The sequence below is a fragment of the Tenrec ecaudatus genome, chromosome 6 (genome assembly GCF_050624435.1).
Source record: "Tenrec ecaudatus isolate mTenEca1 chromosome 6, mTenEca1.hap1, whole genome shotgun sequence".
NCBI classification, from domain to species: domain Eukaryota; kingdom Metazoa; phylum Chordata; class Mammalia; order Afrosoricida; family Tenrecidae; genus Tenrec; species Tenrec ecaudatus.
The window spans coordinates 76653595-76671004 of NC_134535.1; the positions used below are offsets into that span (position 1 = coordinate 76653595).

General features: G+C 37.9%; 1 protein-coding gene and 1 pseudogene across 1 annotated transcript; one reads left to right on the top strand and one right to left on the bottom strand.

Annotated features, from left to right (window-relative positions):
* Window positions 1-508: 508 nt before the first annotated feature.
* On the top strand, window positions 509-720 carry LOC142450908 (cAMP-dependent protein kinase inhibitor beta pseudogene; annotated as a pseudogene).
* Window positions 721-12263: 11543 nt separating this feature from the next.
* LOC142451460 (olfactory receptor 6C2-like) lies at window positions 12264-13250 on the bottom strand. Its single transcript, XM_075553252.1, has one exon. It carries the CDS (start codon window positions 13248-13250, stop codon window positions 12264-12266), a length of 987 nt encoding a protein of 328 aa, XP_075409367.1.
* Between the last annotated feature and the right edge of the window lie 4160 nt (window positions 13251-17410).

Below are 17410 nucleotides of genomic sequence, written 5' to 3' on the forward strand. Positions count from 1 at the left end.
CAGGGGTGCTGGAAGCAATAGAGGAATATGGTAGAGTGGTAGGATACAAGATCAATAAGCAAAAGTAAATTGGAATGTCTTATACAACTGATGGGAATGCAAAAGAGAGAGAGTTCAAAAAGGTACCCTTCACAATAGCCAAGCATAAATTGAAATATCTAGTGATATAACTAACCAAATAATAAAAGATCTGTATGAGGAAAACTGCAGAACATTATTACAATAAACCAAAATGGTCCTTCAAAAATGGAAAAATATCCCATTCTCATGAACCGGTATACTCAATATTGAAAAGATGTCAATCCTGGGACGCGACTGCGGTGGCAGCGGCGAGCGAGAGGCGGCATCGCAGCTTGGTGCCAAGGGAGCTGGGGAGCCTGAGCTTGCGGGGACCTGGCTCAAGCTTGGCGGGCAGCTCTGCGCACGACTGGAAGAAAATATATCAGGATTTCTTTCCAAACCTGTCTTACAAATAATAGCAGATCTTAATTAGGAGATTCATGTTACTATGAGGACAGATTCATCAGAAATGACTGATGTGGAGTCTGTGGTCACCAGTTTTGCATCTTCAACAAGGACATCCAGGGTTCAGTTGCTACAGAGGGAACCTCAGATTTGCCTGCCAAACTGGAGGCTCTCAGCGTGAAGGAAGATGTAAAAAAGAAAGATGAAGAAACAACACAAGTCCAAGTGGAAAGCCCTCCAAATGAAGGAAAATGAAGACTCATCTCCTATCAAAAGTGCTGAATTTGTGTGCATTTAAAGACTTAGCGGTTCTCTTTTCCCGGGCTGTTCCCATGCCATCATTGGGACATGCTGTCCTCAGCAACATGTGTGTTTTTGAGGATATTGTGATGTTATTTACTTGGAGTGTGATCGTGATATGTTCTGTAAGCTATCACATAAAAGACAGGTTCCTTCCAAATTACACCCAAGGAAAAGATAAAGTATGATTGCTTAAATACATATCATTGTCTATAAACTCAACAAAACTGTTCCCTTAAAAACTTAGTTAGCCAGATTTACTTCTAATTCCATTTCTACGGTAATGGGTAAGCTATTTCTTGGGAAATATAAACCAACACCACTATTTTAAAACATATATTTGTAGCAAAGTGATTTCTTTTATTGTTGTTGTGAGGAACAAAAGAATAAAAAAATCACAGTGTGTGTGTGTGTGCATGTGTTTTTAATCCCAAAATTTCTAAATCCTAAGAAGATTTGGAAGAGGTGTAAAACTTTGGCAACATAAATATCTGTAAGCTTTTTTTGTCTGATAGCTTTTGCTTCTAGTCTATGTGTATACAGTGATTTTTCCTGTGAACCCTTAAGATGCAAAATTTATCACAAATTATTTATATGAAGCATACCAATTAAATGAATTTCACTATGTTCCTTAAAAAAAAAGATGTCAATCCTAACTCAGGCACTATATAGGTTCAATGCAATCTCGATACAAATATCAGCATCATTATTTCAAAGAAATGGAAAAACTGACTTACAACTTTATATGGCAAGGGAAGAAACCCAGAATTGTCAAACAACTCTTCAAGAAGAAAAAAGTGGGTGGGCTTGCATAACTGGACTTTAAAACTTACTATGCAGTTACTGTTGTCAAAACACCATGGTCTAATGATAGATACACGGGCCAATGGATAAGAATAGAAAATCCAGAAATAAAAACATTTTACAGACAACTCATCTTTGATAAGGACCCAAATAATATGCAATGGGAAGCAGGTGCCCTTTTCAACAAATGGTTCTGCGCTGGAAACAAATGGATATCAACCTGCAGGTGAATGAAGCAAGACCTTTACCTCACCTCATGCAAAAGGACAAATTCAAGGTGGATCACTGACCTTGAGATAAGACCCAACACCATCAGGATAATCAATGAAAAATTTCAGACAAAGATAAGTACCTTAGGACAGGGAATACTGGGTGAACATAAATAAGGAAAGATACACACCTAGAAAAAGATAAAGTAGAATGATAATTCTGGGTGTAGGGGAGGGAAGGGTGCAGATTGGGAGAGGAGGAGGCAGGGGGAGGGGATCTAAATTTGACGGTGAGAAGGGTGTAGCATTCCTGGTCATATTGGATCAATTGAAATGTATCTGAGATGTGAGCAATGGGTAAATATGAGAGTGGGGCAGGAGGAAAGAAAAAGAAGAAAGAACAAGAAAGTAAAAATTTTATATATAAAATATAGATATGTATATATGTCAATTTATAAATATATAAAGATAATAAAGACAGGTGTGTGTGTGTATGTGTGTGTGAGTGTGTAACAAGACAAGGAAACAAATGGATTTTGGCCCTCTATTTAAGCCTTACATAGTACAAGAATGGTTTGTTCTCATAATGAGGCACTGCATGATACCTTCCCAACAGGCTCACTGAAGGCAAAATGGGTATATAAGCAAATGTGTTGAAGAAAGCTGATGGTGCCTGTTTATTAAAAGATATGGTGTCTTGGGTCTTAAGGTCTTGAAGTTAAACAAGCAATCATCTAGTAGGAAAGCACCAAAGCCCACATGGAAGAAGCATGCCAGCCTGTATGATTATGAGCTGTCAACGGGAATAAATATCAGAAGTTCAAAAACAAGCAAATGATATGAAGGAGCATGGACAAAATGGAAACTCAAAACCCACCTGTAAGATAATTGGGCACTCCCTCACAGAAGGGCCACATGGACAGGATGATATATCCAGGGTGAGGTACAACACTGATGAAACACATCCTCTACTTCTTTAATATTCCCTCTCCTTACTGTTATGGGCTTAGTTTTACCTCCTTAATCTTGTTAAACCTATGTATGTTCATTTGTATAATTAAGATAATTCAATGCATGAAAGCTAAGCTAAGATAGATAACTCTTCAGAAACAGTAATGGGAGTAACGATTCCCTTGAGAGTACAAGAAGAGAGGGAGAAGAGGGAGAAGGGGAGAGCTGAGAACAATGATGACTGAATAACCCCACTTGAAGGGACAAATAACAGAATTGTAGGTGAACAAATACATTGGATGGAGTAGGAAAGAGCAAGAAAAATAAGTACATAAATATATATTTATATGTGTGTACACACACATATATTCCTGGGGTGGGGGAGATTGGGGAGATTGTGGGGGAGGGGAGAAAGGGGAACTGATACCAAAGAATACAAGGAGAGAGAAAATGTTTCGAAAAACTGATGATGGCAACAATTGTTCAATTATGCTGGATCTCATTGAATTATGAATTGTTATAATATCTGTAAGAGCTCCCAATATAAAGAAGGAAAAAGAAAAGCGCATAATGTTTAGTCATGTAGAAGAGTAGTAGAAGAGAATAAGAGAGCAAGGCCCTTGGCAAGATGGATCAACACAGTGGCTGCAACGATGCGCTCAGTGCAACGATTCTAAGCATGGTGCTGGACTGGTCTGTACTTCATTGTGTTGTATGTAGGTTTCGAACCAACTCGAAACAACTAACAACATCTCTTTTGAGAATTGTTTATACACACAATGATGTAGGTGCACAGTACCAACCTTGTGCATGTGGTTATCAGTTCTTCCCATACCATTTGTTAAAGTGACAACTCTTTCCCTATTGAATGATCTTGGCACCCTTGTTAAAAATCAATTGATTGTAGATGCTGGATTTATTTCTGAACTGGCAAATGAAGACATTTAATTAGAAGAACTGGAGTCATGGGTTAGAACTGAGGCCTGAAGAGACTTGTATTTGAGGGCATGGTTAAAATTTAACCTAACCTTTTTTTCCCTCTCTTTTTTGATCTATTATTTTTTTAAAAAATAAATAATTTTATTTGAGGGGCCTCTTACATATATTATAACAATCCATTCATTAATATATCAAGCAGAAATGTACAATTGTTGCCCTCAACAATTTCTAAAATTATCTTTTTCTTGAACCCTTTGATATTAGCTCCTCTTTTTCCCCTCCCTCACCCACCTTGCTACCCCCAGAACCCTTAATATATTACGTATTGTTATCATTATTTATACATATTTCACACTGCCCATTCTATTTCTTACCTACTATCCTGGTATTCATTCCCCTTGAGGGAGATTATCCTCCTGTCACTGCTATCCATTCCCCTTTCCTCCTCTTTCTCCCCCCTACCATCCCTACCCTCCTGGAATCGTTACTCCCATTACTTATTCTGAGGGAGATTGTCTTTCCTGAATTCTATATTGAAAGCTCTCATCTTTACTCCTTTATGTACATTGGTTGGTGTTTGCAAGGTAGGTCTGAGATCATAATAGTGGGGACGGGGGAGGAGAGAATTAAAGAACTAGAGTTTTGTGTATTTTGTTGGTGCTAAACTGCCTACTGGAACTCCTAATTATCCACGGATGGGCTCTGGGTCTCCACTTGGCCCCTCTCCATCACCTTGATGAGGTTGTTTATTTTTTAACTTCTGATGCCTGTTCCTGTTGACATCTCATGATCACACAGGCTGATGGACTTCTTCTTTGTGAGCTTTGTTGCTTCCCTGTTAGATGACTGCATGTTTGGCTTCAAACTTTCAAGACCCCAGACATCTTTTAATAGCTGGCTATTTTTCAATGGCTGGCCATCATCTGCTTTCTTCACCACATTTGTTTATGCACACAGTTTGTCTTCAGTGATGGTGTCGGGGAGGTGGACATCACCCAGTGCCACATTATTAGAACAAAGTGTTCTTGTGTTGAGGGAATACTTAAGTAGAGGTCCAGAGTCCATCCAATGCCTCAATGTATTGCTATATAACTATATGTACGTAGGCGAATACCCCTATTTTTATGCATTAATATATTTACATATGTATACCTCTATGTTTATACCTCTATAAACAGTCTTGCTTCTTAGTTATTTCCTCTATTTCCTCTTGCCTTCCTCCTGTCCCACTATTATGTTCACCCCTCATTTGCTTCTCAGTAATTTCTCATGGCTAGATTACCGCTGCTCCACCAATACAAGGAACTCTATGTCCCCCCTCGCTTTTGATTTTAGATCCCTATTTACTCCTCTGTCCATGACCTTGTTTGCTCACCACCTCCTTCACCCTGCCTTCTCCCCACCCCCCGCTGGAACCATCAGTCCTAATCCTTTCTCCGTGGACTTGCTTGTCTAGATAGACCAAGCAGATACAAAACACCAACAGATAAACAACCAACAACAACAGCAGTCTTATTCTTAATTTATTCTAGTTTATATGATTTTCGTTCTTTTGCATTGAGGTCTTTCCTATGTATAATTTTGTTGTATTTGTTGGACTTTTCATGAAATCTGGAGAGGTAAGACTATAGAGAAAGTAACTAGATACATCATTTGCTGAGGTTATATGCAGGGGAGGCAGGGGGAAATGGAGACTAACAGCAATCAACACAAGAATGAAGAAAAGGTTCAACAATTGATTGAGGTTATGGTTGTACAACTCCTTTCAATATCATTTAGTAATTGAATTGTAAGATATGTGAATTATATGTTAATAAACTTATACAGAAGAATACATAAAGTATGAGAATAACTCAAAAATGAATGGAGAAAACTGTCAAAAATTCCTATGAGACAAAAAAAAGTTTCTGAAGATGACTGAAGCTGAATGATGGGGTCATATCCCTTATTCTATCTTGTCTGCTTTTATATATGATAAATATGTTCTATTGATGAATGATTGTTAAAAATAAGCAGTTGGTTAACTTTCTATTAAATTGGTCTGCTATTGATATTGGGATAGGATCATTGTTGCTCATGAATTGCCTTATTTTTCCCTTCTATTTATCAATAAATGGCTACTTCTACTGAGAACATCTGCTCTTTATGTGTCCTTGAATTAGTGCGCTAGAGCAGAATGTCCATAAAAATGCATAAAAGTTCTGCTTCTAACTTGGTAGATGAGTAATATCAACTTGAAGAAACTTTTCATCCAAGCCACGTTCTTTAACTTACATTTATCTCTAATGAAGTCAATATTTGCACCTCTCTAACCCTTGTGGTCATTTCACAACATTCAGAATTCACATACGAGAGAGTAATTAAATAATTAATACCAATTAGCAAACATTTTTGATTTACATTATTGACATTATTGATATCATTTATATATGAGATATAAATGTGCATCTAGGGAATCTCAGACCAGTGAAGAAAATGATTTCACATATATATGGGTTGTGTTAGAGCAGTCATATATAATGCTATTACTGAAGTTCAGACACTTAGAATTTGAAATCTACATTGTTTATCTTAATGGAGTAGGAAAAGAAATTCCTATAGGGAGAAAGAAGCAAAGATGAAAACTTAAACAAATTTGACCAATGGAGTATTCCATAGTATGTATATGTATGCATATGTAACAGTTTATCTATATGTAACAACGCTCACAAGATAGATTGGCACAATGGGCTCTCATATATAGCGACAATTGTGAGATGATGCAGAACTGAGCAGTTTGTTCTATTGAGCATACAGTAGCTATGAGTCAGGTCTTACTCCTCACAATGGATGGCACCTAACAACATACATTTATCTCTCTCTGTGTGTATGTGCGTGTGTGTAAAATCTCCTAGATTTAAGCTTATAAATCAGTAATATAGGGTATGGCAGAACCAGAGAATCAGAAAAAAATATTTTTAAGTGCCAACAAATAGATTCCAACCCATAGAAACTGTGCACAATAGAAGCAAGCACTGCCCTTTCTGTGCCAGCCTCACCATTACTCTGTGAGCCCATCACTACAGTCGCCGTGTCAATTCATCTTGTTGAGAGCTTTCCTCTTTTTCACTGCCCCTCCGTTTTACCAAGCACTATAGCCTTCTGCAGGGACTAGTTCATTCTGATAATTTGATCAAAGTACACAAGATGAAGTTTGCTGTAGGCAACATTCTGGTTGGTCTTCTTCCAAGACAGACCTGTTTAATATTTTGGTAGCCCTTGATACTTTCACTCTTCAGCACATCAATCAAATGCATTCATTCATCTTCAGTCTTTATAAGTCAATGCACAACTTTCCCATGCATACCATGCTTAAGTCAAGCACACCACCATCCTCAAAGTAACATATTTGTTTTTCAACACATATTTACCTAATGCAATGTGTCTTTTGATGTCGCGACTGCTGCTTCCATGAGCACTGACTGTGGATCCAAGCAAGAAAAAAAAATCCTTGACAACTTTGAATATTTTCTGTTTATCTTGAAATTACTTTTTGGTCCAGTTGTGAAGAGTTTGGTTTTCTTTACATTGATCCATAATCAAGGCTGCAATCCTTGATCTTCATCAGCAAGTGTCTCAAGTTCTCCTCACTTTGAGCAAAGTCGTGTCATCTGCATATCAGAAGTCGTTAAAAATTTTTCCTCTAATTCGTGTAATCCAGCCTTTCTGATTATGTGCTCAGCATACAGATTGGACAAATATGATGAGCAGATATAACCCTGACACACACCTTTCCTGATTTTAAACCTTGAAGTCTTCCCTTGCTCTGTTTGCATGTCTACCTCTTGATCCAGAGAATGGTTCTCCCTGAGCAAAGTAACGTATATTGAATTTCCCATTATTCCTAAGACTAACCATCGTTTGTATGATCCACACAGTTGAAGATCTTTGGGTGGTCAATGAGACACAAGTAAACATCTTTCTGGTAGTCTATGTTTTGAGCCAATGTCCATCTGATGTCAGCAATAGTGTCTTTTATTGCACATCTTCTGAATGCGGCCTCAACGAACCTGGATGAGAAAAACTTTACTTGTATGTGATTTCAGTGATATTCTGTAATTTGTACATTCCATTGGGTTACTTTTCTTTGGAAGGAGTACAAATATGAATTTCTTCCACTCAATTAGCCAAGTAGCTTTCTTCCAAATTCTTGGCGTAGATGAATGAATACTTCTAGTACTTTTTGAAATATTTCAATGGGTATTCCATCAATACCTGGAGTCTTGCTTTTGAGTAATTTTTTCAGTGACATTTGGACCTCTTCTTTTGGTGCCATTGGTCCTTGATCATATGCTACTTCTTAAATCATATGGTACTTCTGAATATCAACTACTGCTTTTCACAGTGTATTCTTTGCAATTGATAATCTCTTCCACAGTTGGCCCCTGTCTCGTTTTGGCTGCTAATATTGAGCTTAGCCATCATCTCTTCCCACAAATGTAGTCCATTAGATTTCTGTGTATTGCATCTAGAACTGTCCATTTGTATAGTTGCCCTTTGTGTTATTGACAAAAGATATTTCTTCTGGATGAGTCATTGGTCTTGCAAAATTCTATCATGTGATCTTAGGCTTTGTTTCTATCACTTACATCATATTTTCTGATTCTATTCATTCCTCTTTCCAACTTTCACATTCCAATTAGTATAATTATCAATGTATGTGGTAGTTCCACAATCTATTGTCAATTTAAGTATTAAAAGTAAAGGGGTGGAGTTTGAGTATTAAAAGTGGAGGGGTGGAGTTCAATCTGTCAATCAGGTCTCAGCTTGATGACCTCATTTGCAGCTGCTAAGGAGATAAATAGCTCGCTGGAGACAGACTAACTCCCTGGGAAACATTGCAGCTGACGAGAAACTTGAAACTACACTAGTTTCCTGAGCTGGAGAAGCCACGTGGAGACCCCTGCCAGTGCTGAGATGCTTACAACACCCCTCCATCCACAAGACTTCCCACCCACTGGCCTGTGATCTTCCTGCATTTGGCATCATTGCATGTGTCTTATGAGTCTGAAGAGGACTTTGTAGATTGGTATTGGACATATGGGCTAATATCAGATTTATGGACTTGATCTGGACTGAGCTGAGATGTTTTCTCAATATTCAACTGCTCTTGTATATAAAGTTATTTCTTATACATATATGAGTGTCTATGAATTTTCTTTCTCTAGTATGCCCAGGCTAATACAATGTATATTTATTGCATTTTTATCACTTTCAGAATAAAGATATTGGTATAATTTTTCAATTTCTACATCAATAGATTTAGTGCTTGGTCCATAAATTTGAATAGTAGTTGTGTTGATTGGATTTCCTTGTATGCAGACAGACATGATCATATCATAGGATTGTACTCTAAGATGGCTCTAGAACCCCTCCCCTTTTAAACTCTGACTGCAATGCCATTCCTCTTTGTGTCCTTCCCGGCACGTGAACCGTATCATCTTCTGATTCAAAATGGCCAATTCCAGTCCTTTCCAGTTCACTGATGCCTAGATTATTGATCTTTTTGCATTCCATTTCATTTTTAGCGACTTATAATTTTCCTTGGGTCATACTTTGTACATTTCTAATTGTGATTATTAGTTGATGTTTGCTACTGCTCCTTCTCATTTTGTATTATGCCCCATCAGCAGTGACAGCTCCTGAAGCCTTTCCTCCTGCAGAGTTGACTCCACACATACCATTAGCATTGGCTCCAAGTTGAGAAGGCGGAGCTTCCTCAGTCCTATTGTAATGCCTTCTTACCTGGGGTGCCTGTGACAGTAGTGTAAGGTAACCTGCCCAGACGCTGTAGTAGGGCTGGACTTTGGCCACAGACATTTTTTGTTCTTGATATGTAGCTTGTACTGGAGGAGTACTCTCACAAGCTGCATATTATTTTGTGAATGTTTGCCAGATCTTCCAGTAATTTCGTGAAATCTCAGGTAGAGGCTGTGGCAAAAGAGAAGTGACAGCTGACTGATGACCAGAACAGACTTTCTCAATGAAGCTTAAGGTCTGAGATTTCACAGAAAGTGTTTCTTGTTCCTCTTCTCTTGCGTTCACTTATTTTTCCATTTCTAATTGCTCTGCATTTCTATTGATTGATAATTTGGCTTTTAAAACTTTCATATCCCAGCCTGTGTGATGAGTGGTCCCGAAGGAGTCAGTTATCAGACATCAAAGAACAAAAAATCATATCATTGACTGCACACCTCCATGAAAGGATTACTGAAGACTAATGGGTGCATAAGCAAATGTGGTAAAGAAAGCTGATGGTGCCCGGCTATCAAAAGAGATAGTGTCTGGGGTCTTAAAGGCTTGAAGGTGAACAAGCAGCCATCTAGCTCAGAAGCAAAAAAGCCCACATGGAAGAAGCACACCGGCCAGTGCGATCATGAGGTGCCAAAGGGACCAGGTATAAGGCATCATGCAAAATAAAAAAAGATATATGTGTGTACATGTATATATATGTGCGTGTGTGTGTGTATATATATATATATACCATATTGAATGAAGGGGAAAGAGCAGAGTGGAGACCCAAGGCCCAAGTGTCGGCCAATGGAGATCCCCTCATAGAGGGGTTTAGGAGAGGAGATGGGTTAATTAGGGTGCGAGGTAGTACTGATGAAGAACACAGCTTTCCCCCAGATCCTGGATGCTTCCTCCCACCCAACTACCATGATCCGAATTCTACCTTGTAGGGCTGGATAGGGCAGAGGTTGCACACTGGTACATATGAGGGCTGGAAGCACAGGGAATCCAGGGTGGATGATACCTTCAGGACCAGGGTGTGAGGGGCGATGCTGGGAGAGCGGAGGGTGAGTGGGTTGGAAAGCGGGAACTGATTACAAGGATCCACATGTGACCTCCTCCCTGGGGGAGAGACGGCGGAGAAGGAGGGGAAGGGAGACTCCGGATAGGGCAAGATATGACAAAATAACGATGTATAAATTACCAAGGGCACATGAGGGAGGGGGGTGCGGGGAGGGAGGGGAAAAAAATGAGGACCTGATGCAAAGGGCTTAAGTTGAGAGCAAATGCTTTGAGAATGATTGGGGCAGGGAATGTATGGATGTGCTTTATACAATTGATGTATGTATATGTATGGATTGTGATAAGAGTTGTATGAGTCCCTAATAAAATGTAAAAAAATAAAAGAGGAGAAAAAAAAGAAAATGATTAGGGCAAAGAATGTACAGATGTGCTTTATACAATTGATGTATGTATATGTATGGACTGTGATAGGAGTTGTATGAGCCCCTAATAAATTGTTAAAACAAAAACAAAAAAACCCTTTCATATCAATATTAATATGGTGCATTATCTAAATCTAGTAATTAATTTAATTTATTATGGAGATTATATTAATGTGAATGTATTAAAATAAATTTCATGTGATTTTTATCTTTGTATATTGTTTATGATATCTAAATCTTGTCGCTTAACTGCTAGTAACATTTCTTAAAACTGTCTCTGTGTCATCTTAATGCCTCTCTGGCGAACCAACCAAGGACATGTATTAAACAAGAAGATTCTTTAAAAATCAATGAAATGGTTTCAAATTCTTGTTCACTTTAAAAAATTTCTTTTTGTACATTAATAATTATAATGATAAAAATATTGTGTAGAATCTTCTGGTTTATTTACATTGTAAATTGCCTGTACAATCTTGGATTGCTTTCTCACTCTTCCATTCAGAAATTAAAACATAACACAATAGTTAAAATGAATGATGCTTTTCTTTACTATTTTAATCATAGATCAATGAAAAATATTGCTTTGCATTCTTTTCTTGACATAATTGTTAGTATGCATTGCTATAAGTATTAAATTACCATTGTAAAGGAGAAATACATACAAGTTTTTTGTGGCAAACAAAAATTATTAAATTTAACTGAATTTTGATGAATTAGTTTCTTTTATCTATCACTTTCCTGAAAATTCATTTGCTCTCCTGTCAAGTGTCTGTTATCTGGTTATGTTGCCAAAAACAATAAATAGCTTAGGGGATGCTCTCACTGTAACCAACCCAGACTTTGGAAGGTATACATCCAAATGAATAAGGAAAACATATAAACAAAATAATTCACTCCCATTAAGCTGATTCTGACCCACAATAAGCCTATATCACAGGGTAGAACTGCCTCTGTGAGTTTCTGAGACTGTAACTGTTTATGGGAGTAGAAAGACCAATCTTTCTCCTACTGAGTGACTGGTGGTTTTGAACTGCTGACCTTGCAGTTAGAAGCCTAAAGAGCACTAATTATGCCACCAGAGATTCTTATACATCAAAATGAAGTTTGTTTTAATAGATACAGCCATCTAAAATGGTCTGCAGAATTATTTTTCCATGATAAAATATTTTAAAAAGGATAAACCAACCCCCAAAATTCCTGCCTCATTAAAGTTTTGCCTCATTATCTATAGTTTCTTAGGCAACCAAAATGCTTTCACTTAAGTATGCAATATCTAGAGATAGAGACTTGGTGTTAATTCATATCGATACCTCCAAACCCAAGATAGAATGGAAAATTAAGAAAAATTATGCTTTGTTACCTACATTTCATTATATATCTAATGCTTTGAAAATAAAAATATTCTTTTGATTAAATCATTAAAGGCTTGCTTGACTTGTTTGTTCCTCAGGGTATAAATAAATGGATTTAACATGGGAGAAATGGATGTAGTAAGTATTGTTACCCCTTTATTAATGCTCATTTCATCCTTTGCTGAAGGTTTGACATAGACAAAGATGCAGCTGCCATAGGTGATGGAAGCCACAATGATGTGAGAAGAACAAGTAGAAAAGGCCTTTTTCCTTTGTTGAGCAGAAGGGATTCTGAGAATTGTTCTGATGATATATGTGTAGGACAAAACCACACATATGAAAGTGATAACAAAGATCAATACAGAGCAAGTAAGAACCATTTGTTCTATGAGCCATGTATCTGTGGAAGAGATTTTCAGAATAGAATTGACATCACAAATAAAGTGGTCAATGACGTTTGAATCATAGAATTCCAGGTCCAGTCCCAGGATGAAAGGTGGGAATATAAGCAATAAAGTGATCATCCAGCAGCCTAAGACAAGCCTTTGGCAGACCCCGTGGTTCATGATGGTCATGTAGTGCAGGGGTTTGCAGATGGCCACATACCGATCATAGGACATAGTGGTTAGGAGGAAAATACCTGTTATTACAAAAAGGTCTATTAAAAACAGTTCACTCATGCAAGCATCATAGGTAATGGTCCTGTCACCTGTTGATATACTGTATAGGAATCTCGGTATGCAGGCAGAGGTGAATGAGATTTCCAAGAAGGAGAAATTTTGGAGGAAAAAGTACATGGCAGTTTTAAGGTGGGGATCCACTAATGTGAGGATGATGATGGTCAGATTTCCAGCTATGCTCAACATGTAGGTGATGAGTAGAAATACAAAAATCAGAATCTGCAGTTGTGGGTCTTCTGTCAGTCCCAGGAGGATGAATGTGGTTATGGCTGTATGGTTTCTCATTCCCGGATCCTGACTTCTGCTTAATCTGTGTGTAAAATTGAGGGACATGGTGGAGGATATTTTTTCTGATATAGGTTGGTTTTTAAAGTCAGGCAATACATTTGACATGTATTTGCTTGCGTTCATCATGAATACTTAAAAATATTCATGTTCTCAACTCTCTTGATAAGTCATTCAATTGGTTTGGAATCTGGTTTTAATATGCTTAACAACATAGGACAAGATACACATTTCCATTACAATCCATGTGCCACATAACACACACTGTCATATATCTGAAGTACAATATTACAAAAATTAGTAATCACTATTATTAATTCCTTTTAATTATTTATGTTTTCATAAGACACTAAAAATAAATACAAATATCACTAAGTGGACTCATGGCCTTTTAGTTGGCTTGTGGTCAGGAGACACCAGTCCTTGGAGAAGGACATCATGATGGGTAAAGTGGAGGGACAACAACAAAGAGAAGGCTTGGACAAGGTGGATGAGCCCAGTGGCTCCCACAAAAGGCTCAAACATGAGAACATGGTGAGGACGGCACAGAACTGGGCAGTGTCTCCTTCTTTGGTGGATAGGGTCAAGGTGAATCGGGGCTAACTGGGCATCCAACCACCACAACAAATTGGCCTGACTGGTGAGTGGAAAACAAATCAAGACAATGAGTTGTCTTAAGGCTCGTTCAAGTGATAATGCGATCCAATCTATACTAGGATCTTTTTCTCCATGATTTTTATTGTGGTTTATGCTTTGGAATGGATTTTTCCATAGCATATACTTGTTCCATTTAGAACAATGAGTCAACGACTGTTAAGGTACTTTATATTTATAAGAAATTTTCCCAATCACAACGTGAAATCCTAAATATTTTCATTTATATGAAACTCTTTTGCCTTGGAAAAATTGTTAGTTTATGAGTGTGTTTTTGAATAATAAGCTGCTTTAAAACCCTTGCAGCAGCTTCACTTTCTGATTTACTGCTATTGGCAAGGCTATAAATAACACACAAAAGATAGTTCACTTATAAAAAATCATCTTCTAGATCTTTCCAGTGAGTTTCTCAAATTTGAATGCCGTCAGAGTTTCAACTGATTATATTGTCACAGATCACAGATTAAAGTGATAGCTAACTCACTAATGAGACAATGTTTTGTAAAAGATTAGTGTAACAGAATTATACCATTCTTAATATTTTATTATTTTAGTTCATTTTTCTTTCTTTTTAAAAATATCACTTATGTTATAATCACTTCTGTAAGTATTGAATTAAGTTTCACAATTCACTCCCCATGTTTGTTTCAATCATTTGCAATGAATTCTTGATATTTATATTTTATTTCATTTTTCTTTCTTTTTTTAAAAAAATCACATATGTTATAATCAGCTCTGTAAGTATTAGATTAATGGCCTAACTTCACATCCCTGTGTTTGTTTCAATTATTTGCAGTACATTTCTCTACTTTCCACTTTCGGTGTATTCAACTATTTATGATATGGCATATGAACTTATCTGTCCACTGAGAATATCAGGGTAGTGATGATGTCTTTAAAGTTAACTAAAATGTAACATTTTTTATGTATCAACACTAAATCACTCACCTTCTTTTTCAATATGCTCTGAACCTGCTGCTTGTATGATAGTCACATGATGTTCAGTTTAGTTTTTTGTTGTGCCTTTCCTCTTCTTTAAAGTTATTTCTCCCCCTTTCATCTTTACAACATCGAATATTCTCAGACGTCTGTAGTTCTTCTCTTCTGCTTCTCTATGCTTTCTCATGTGTATCCCAAGAAATCTCATGGCTTCCATTTAGCATTTAATTTTCAACAATTCACAATTAAGACGCAATCAGGCTTAGATGGCTGCATCTGGAGGTTTCAAATTATTATATTAAAAATGAAAATCCACACCCTCTTTCACTCTTAACTCCTTTTCTGACTCCTTGTTTGCTACACGAAAACGCCACCCCCACACACATTTATAATCTTATATTAGCAATAGAGAATCCCTGGTTGGTACAAATGACTAGCCCCTTTGATGCTAACTATAGGCTGGGCATTTTAACATACCCATAAACTAGAAAGCAATAGTCTAGCAATCTTTTCCCCCAAATCTTCCCTGAAAATCCAGTGAAGCCCACTTCTACTCGTACACACATGGGCTTTCTTTGACTCAGAATAGATTTAACAGCAGCTTTTACTATTAGTATAACCCAGAGCGCTGACAGTTTTCTTTCTTTTTAGTCCCATCGTGGCATTCTACTCAAACTGAAGAAACTTCATTTCATTTTGCTTTTTCACTCGAAATTGGTCATCGCATTTCTTTCCTTCTTTTTGCAAATTGGTAGTGATTGTATTATGGAGTGTGGCTCTAGACCACATTGTGCTGTGTAACAAGGATTATGGCCTATTAGTTGTGGTCATTGCATAATCTGGTGTCAGTTTGGGACTTGAAAGGATTAAGAGGGAAGGGGTAAAGTCTAGTTTGTCAATGGGGTCATAGTCAATGAGGCCTCTGTGTGGGCCTGGTCTTCTCCTGAGAACTATAGGAAATTTGTTATTTCCTTCTTGGAGGCAGGAGACACCTCTCTTGCTCTGCTCACTCCCAGGAGACATTGCAGCTTACAAGATACATGGAATTACTCTGATGCAACCAGACCTCTGAAGCCAGAGAAGCCACAGAGAGAACCCTGCCAGTGCTGGGAAGCTTACAACGCCACTGGACCCAAAGACTTTCTACTCACTGACCTATGATTGTCCTGCATTCAGTGTCATTGCATGCGTTTTGTGAATTTGAAGAGGATTTTACAGATTGGTATTGGACATATGACCTTGGACTGGACTGGGTTGGGATGCTTTCTTAATGTACAATTACACTCTATAAAACTCTCTGATACATATGTGAGTTTCTGTGGATTTGGTTCTCCAGTCTACCTGGTCTAACACAGTAACCATTTCACATGGACTACCTGCTGGAAACATTTTGTATTTAATTGTTTTTTAAACACTCCCTACTTCATTCTGATTCTATTTTCAGTTTTTCTGATAAGGTTCTTCAGAGGAGTGTCTTTCAGTTCTAATTTGTTACCTCCCTAGGTGTTTGTCACACTTTATACATAATAAAAGATGTAAAAATGGTTGAACTTTTGTTTGTCATAGATAAAAATGGGGGAACCTAAAATTTAATTCCTGATTCCCCAGCCCTCATTAAAGTTAATATAGATTCTTAGATGTACTTGATCTTAAAACTGCTCAGAGAGTTGTTAGTTGTACCATATTCTAGACCCCAATTTAGGTGATGTGTTTGTATGTGCTGGTGTGTGGATATGATGTTTAGCTTTAAATTACACTATAACCTAACTACCATTTCAGATTTAATCCCACTATTTGTATAAAGGCATATTTTAAATCTGACATCACTGTGCTTTACAGAAGAATTCGTTGTCATTTTTCCAGGAAGCCTGCTTCATAATGCTTGTCATAACACAGCGATATTAAAATAAGAGGATGTCCTGGTTCTTCGGTGCTGCCAAGTCCTTTTGACTCATAACATACTCAAAGGCCTCAAACGACAGAGAAGAACTGCTTGCTCGGCAGTGTTTTCTTGGCGGGGATCTGGGAGCCCCGTTGCTAGAAGAGTGACTGCTACCCTAAAGGTAGTTGATGGAACGTCCTAGCTGCTCTTGAGGAGAGAGGTGTGGCCGTCTGCTGCTGTAAAGATTACAGCCAAGCAGACTTCTGGAGTGGTTCCAGGGTGTCCTGTAAGATTGCTAAGAATCAGAATAGACCCGATGGCAATAGAATTAATATGGCTTGATTGAACCTTTAAGGACACTAATCTCTGGGTTTTCTCCCATGCAGCCACTAAATGGGGGCACACCCTCAAGCTTCCAGGCCGCAGCGCAGCACGGATCATCTGCAGCACGAGGTCTGTGCAGCTAAAGTTCTAAGACCAGGCTTACTGCAGCACAGTCAATTCTGAGCCCTGGCGTCTCAGGGTTACTCACGCAGTTGACAACCCGAAAGGAGGTGGTTCTAAGCCACTGGTTTCCTCCTCGGCTGGGTGGGGGAGGAGGGAGGTGGGGAAGATATAGCAGATTGCTTTCATCAAGGTTATAGTTTTGGAAACTATATGAGGAAGTTCTGCTCTGCTCCACAGCATCGTTATGATTAAATGAAAGTTAAGAACTTTAATTTTTTCATAAGGA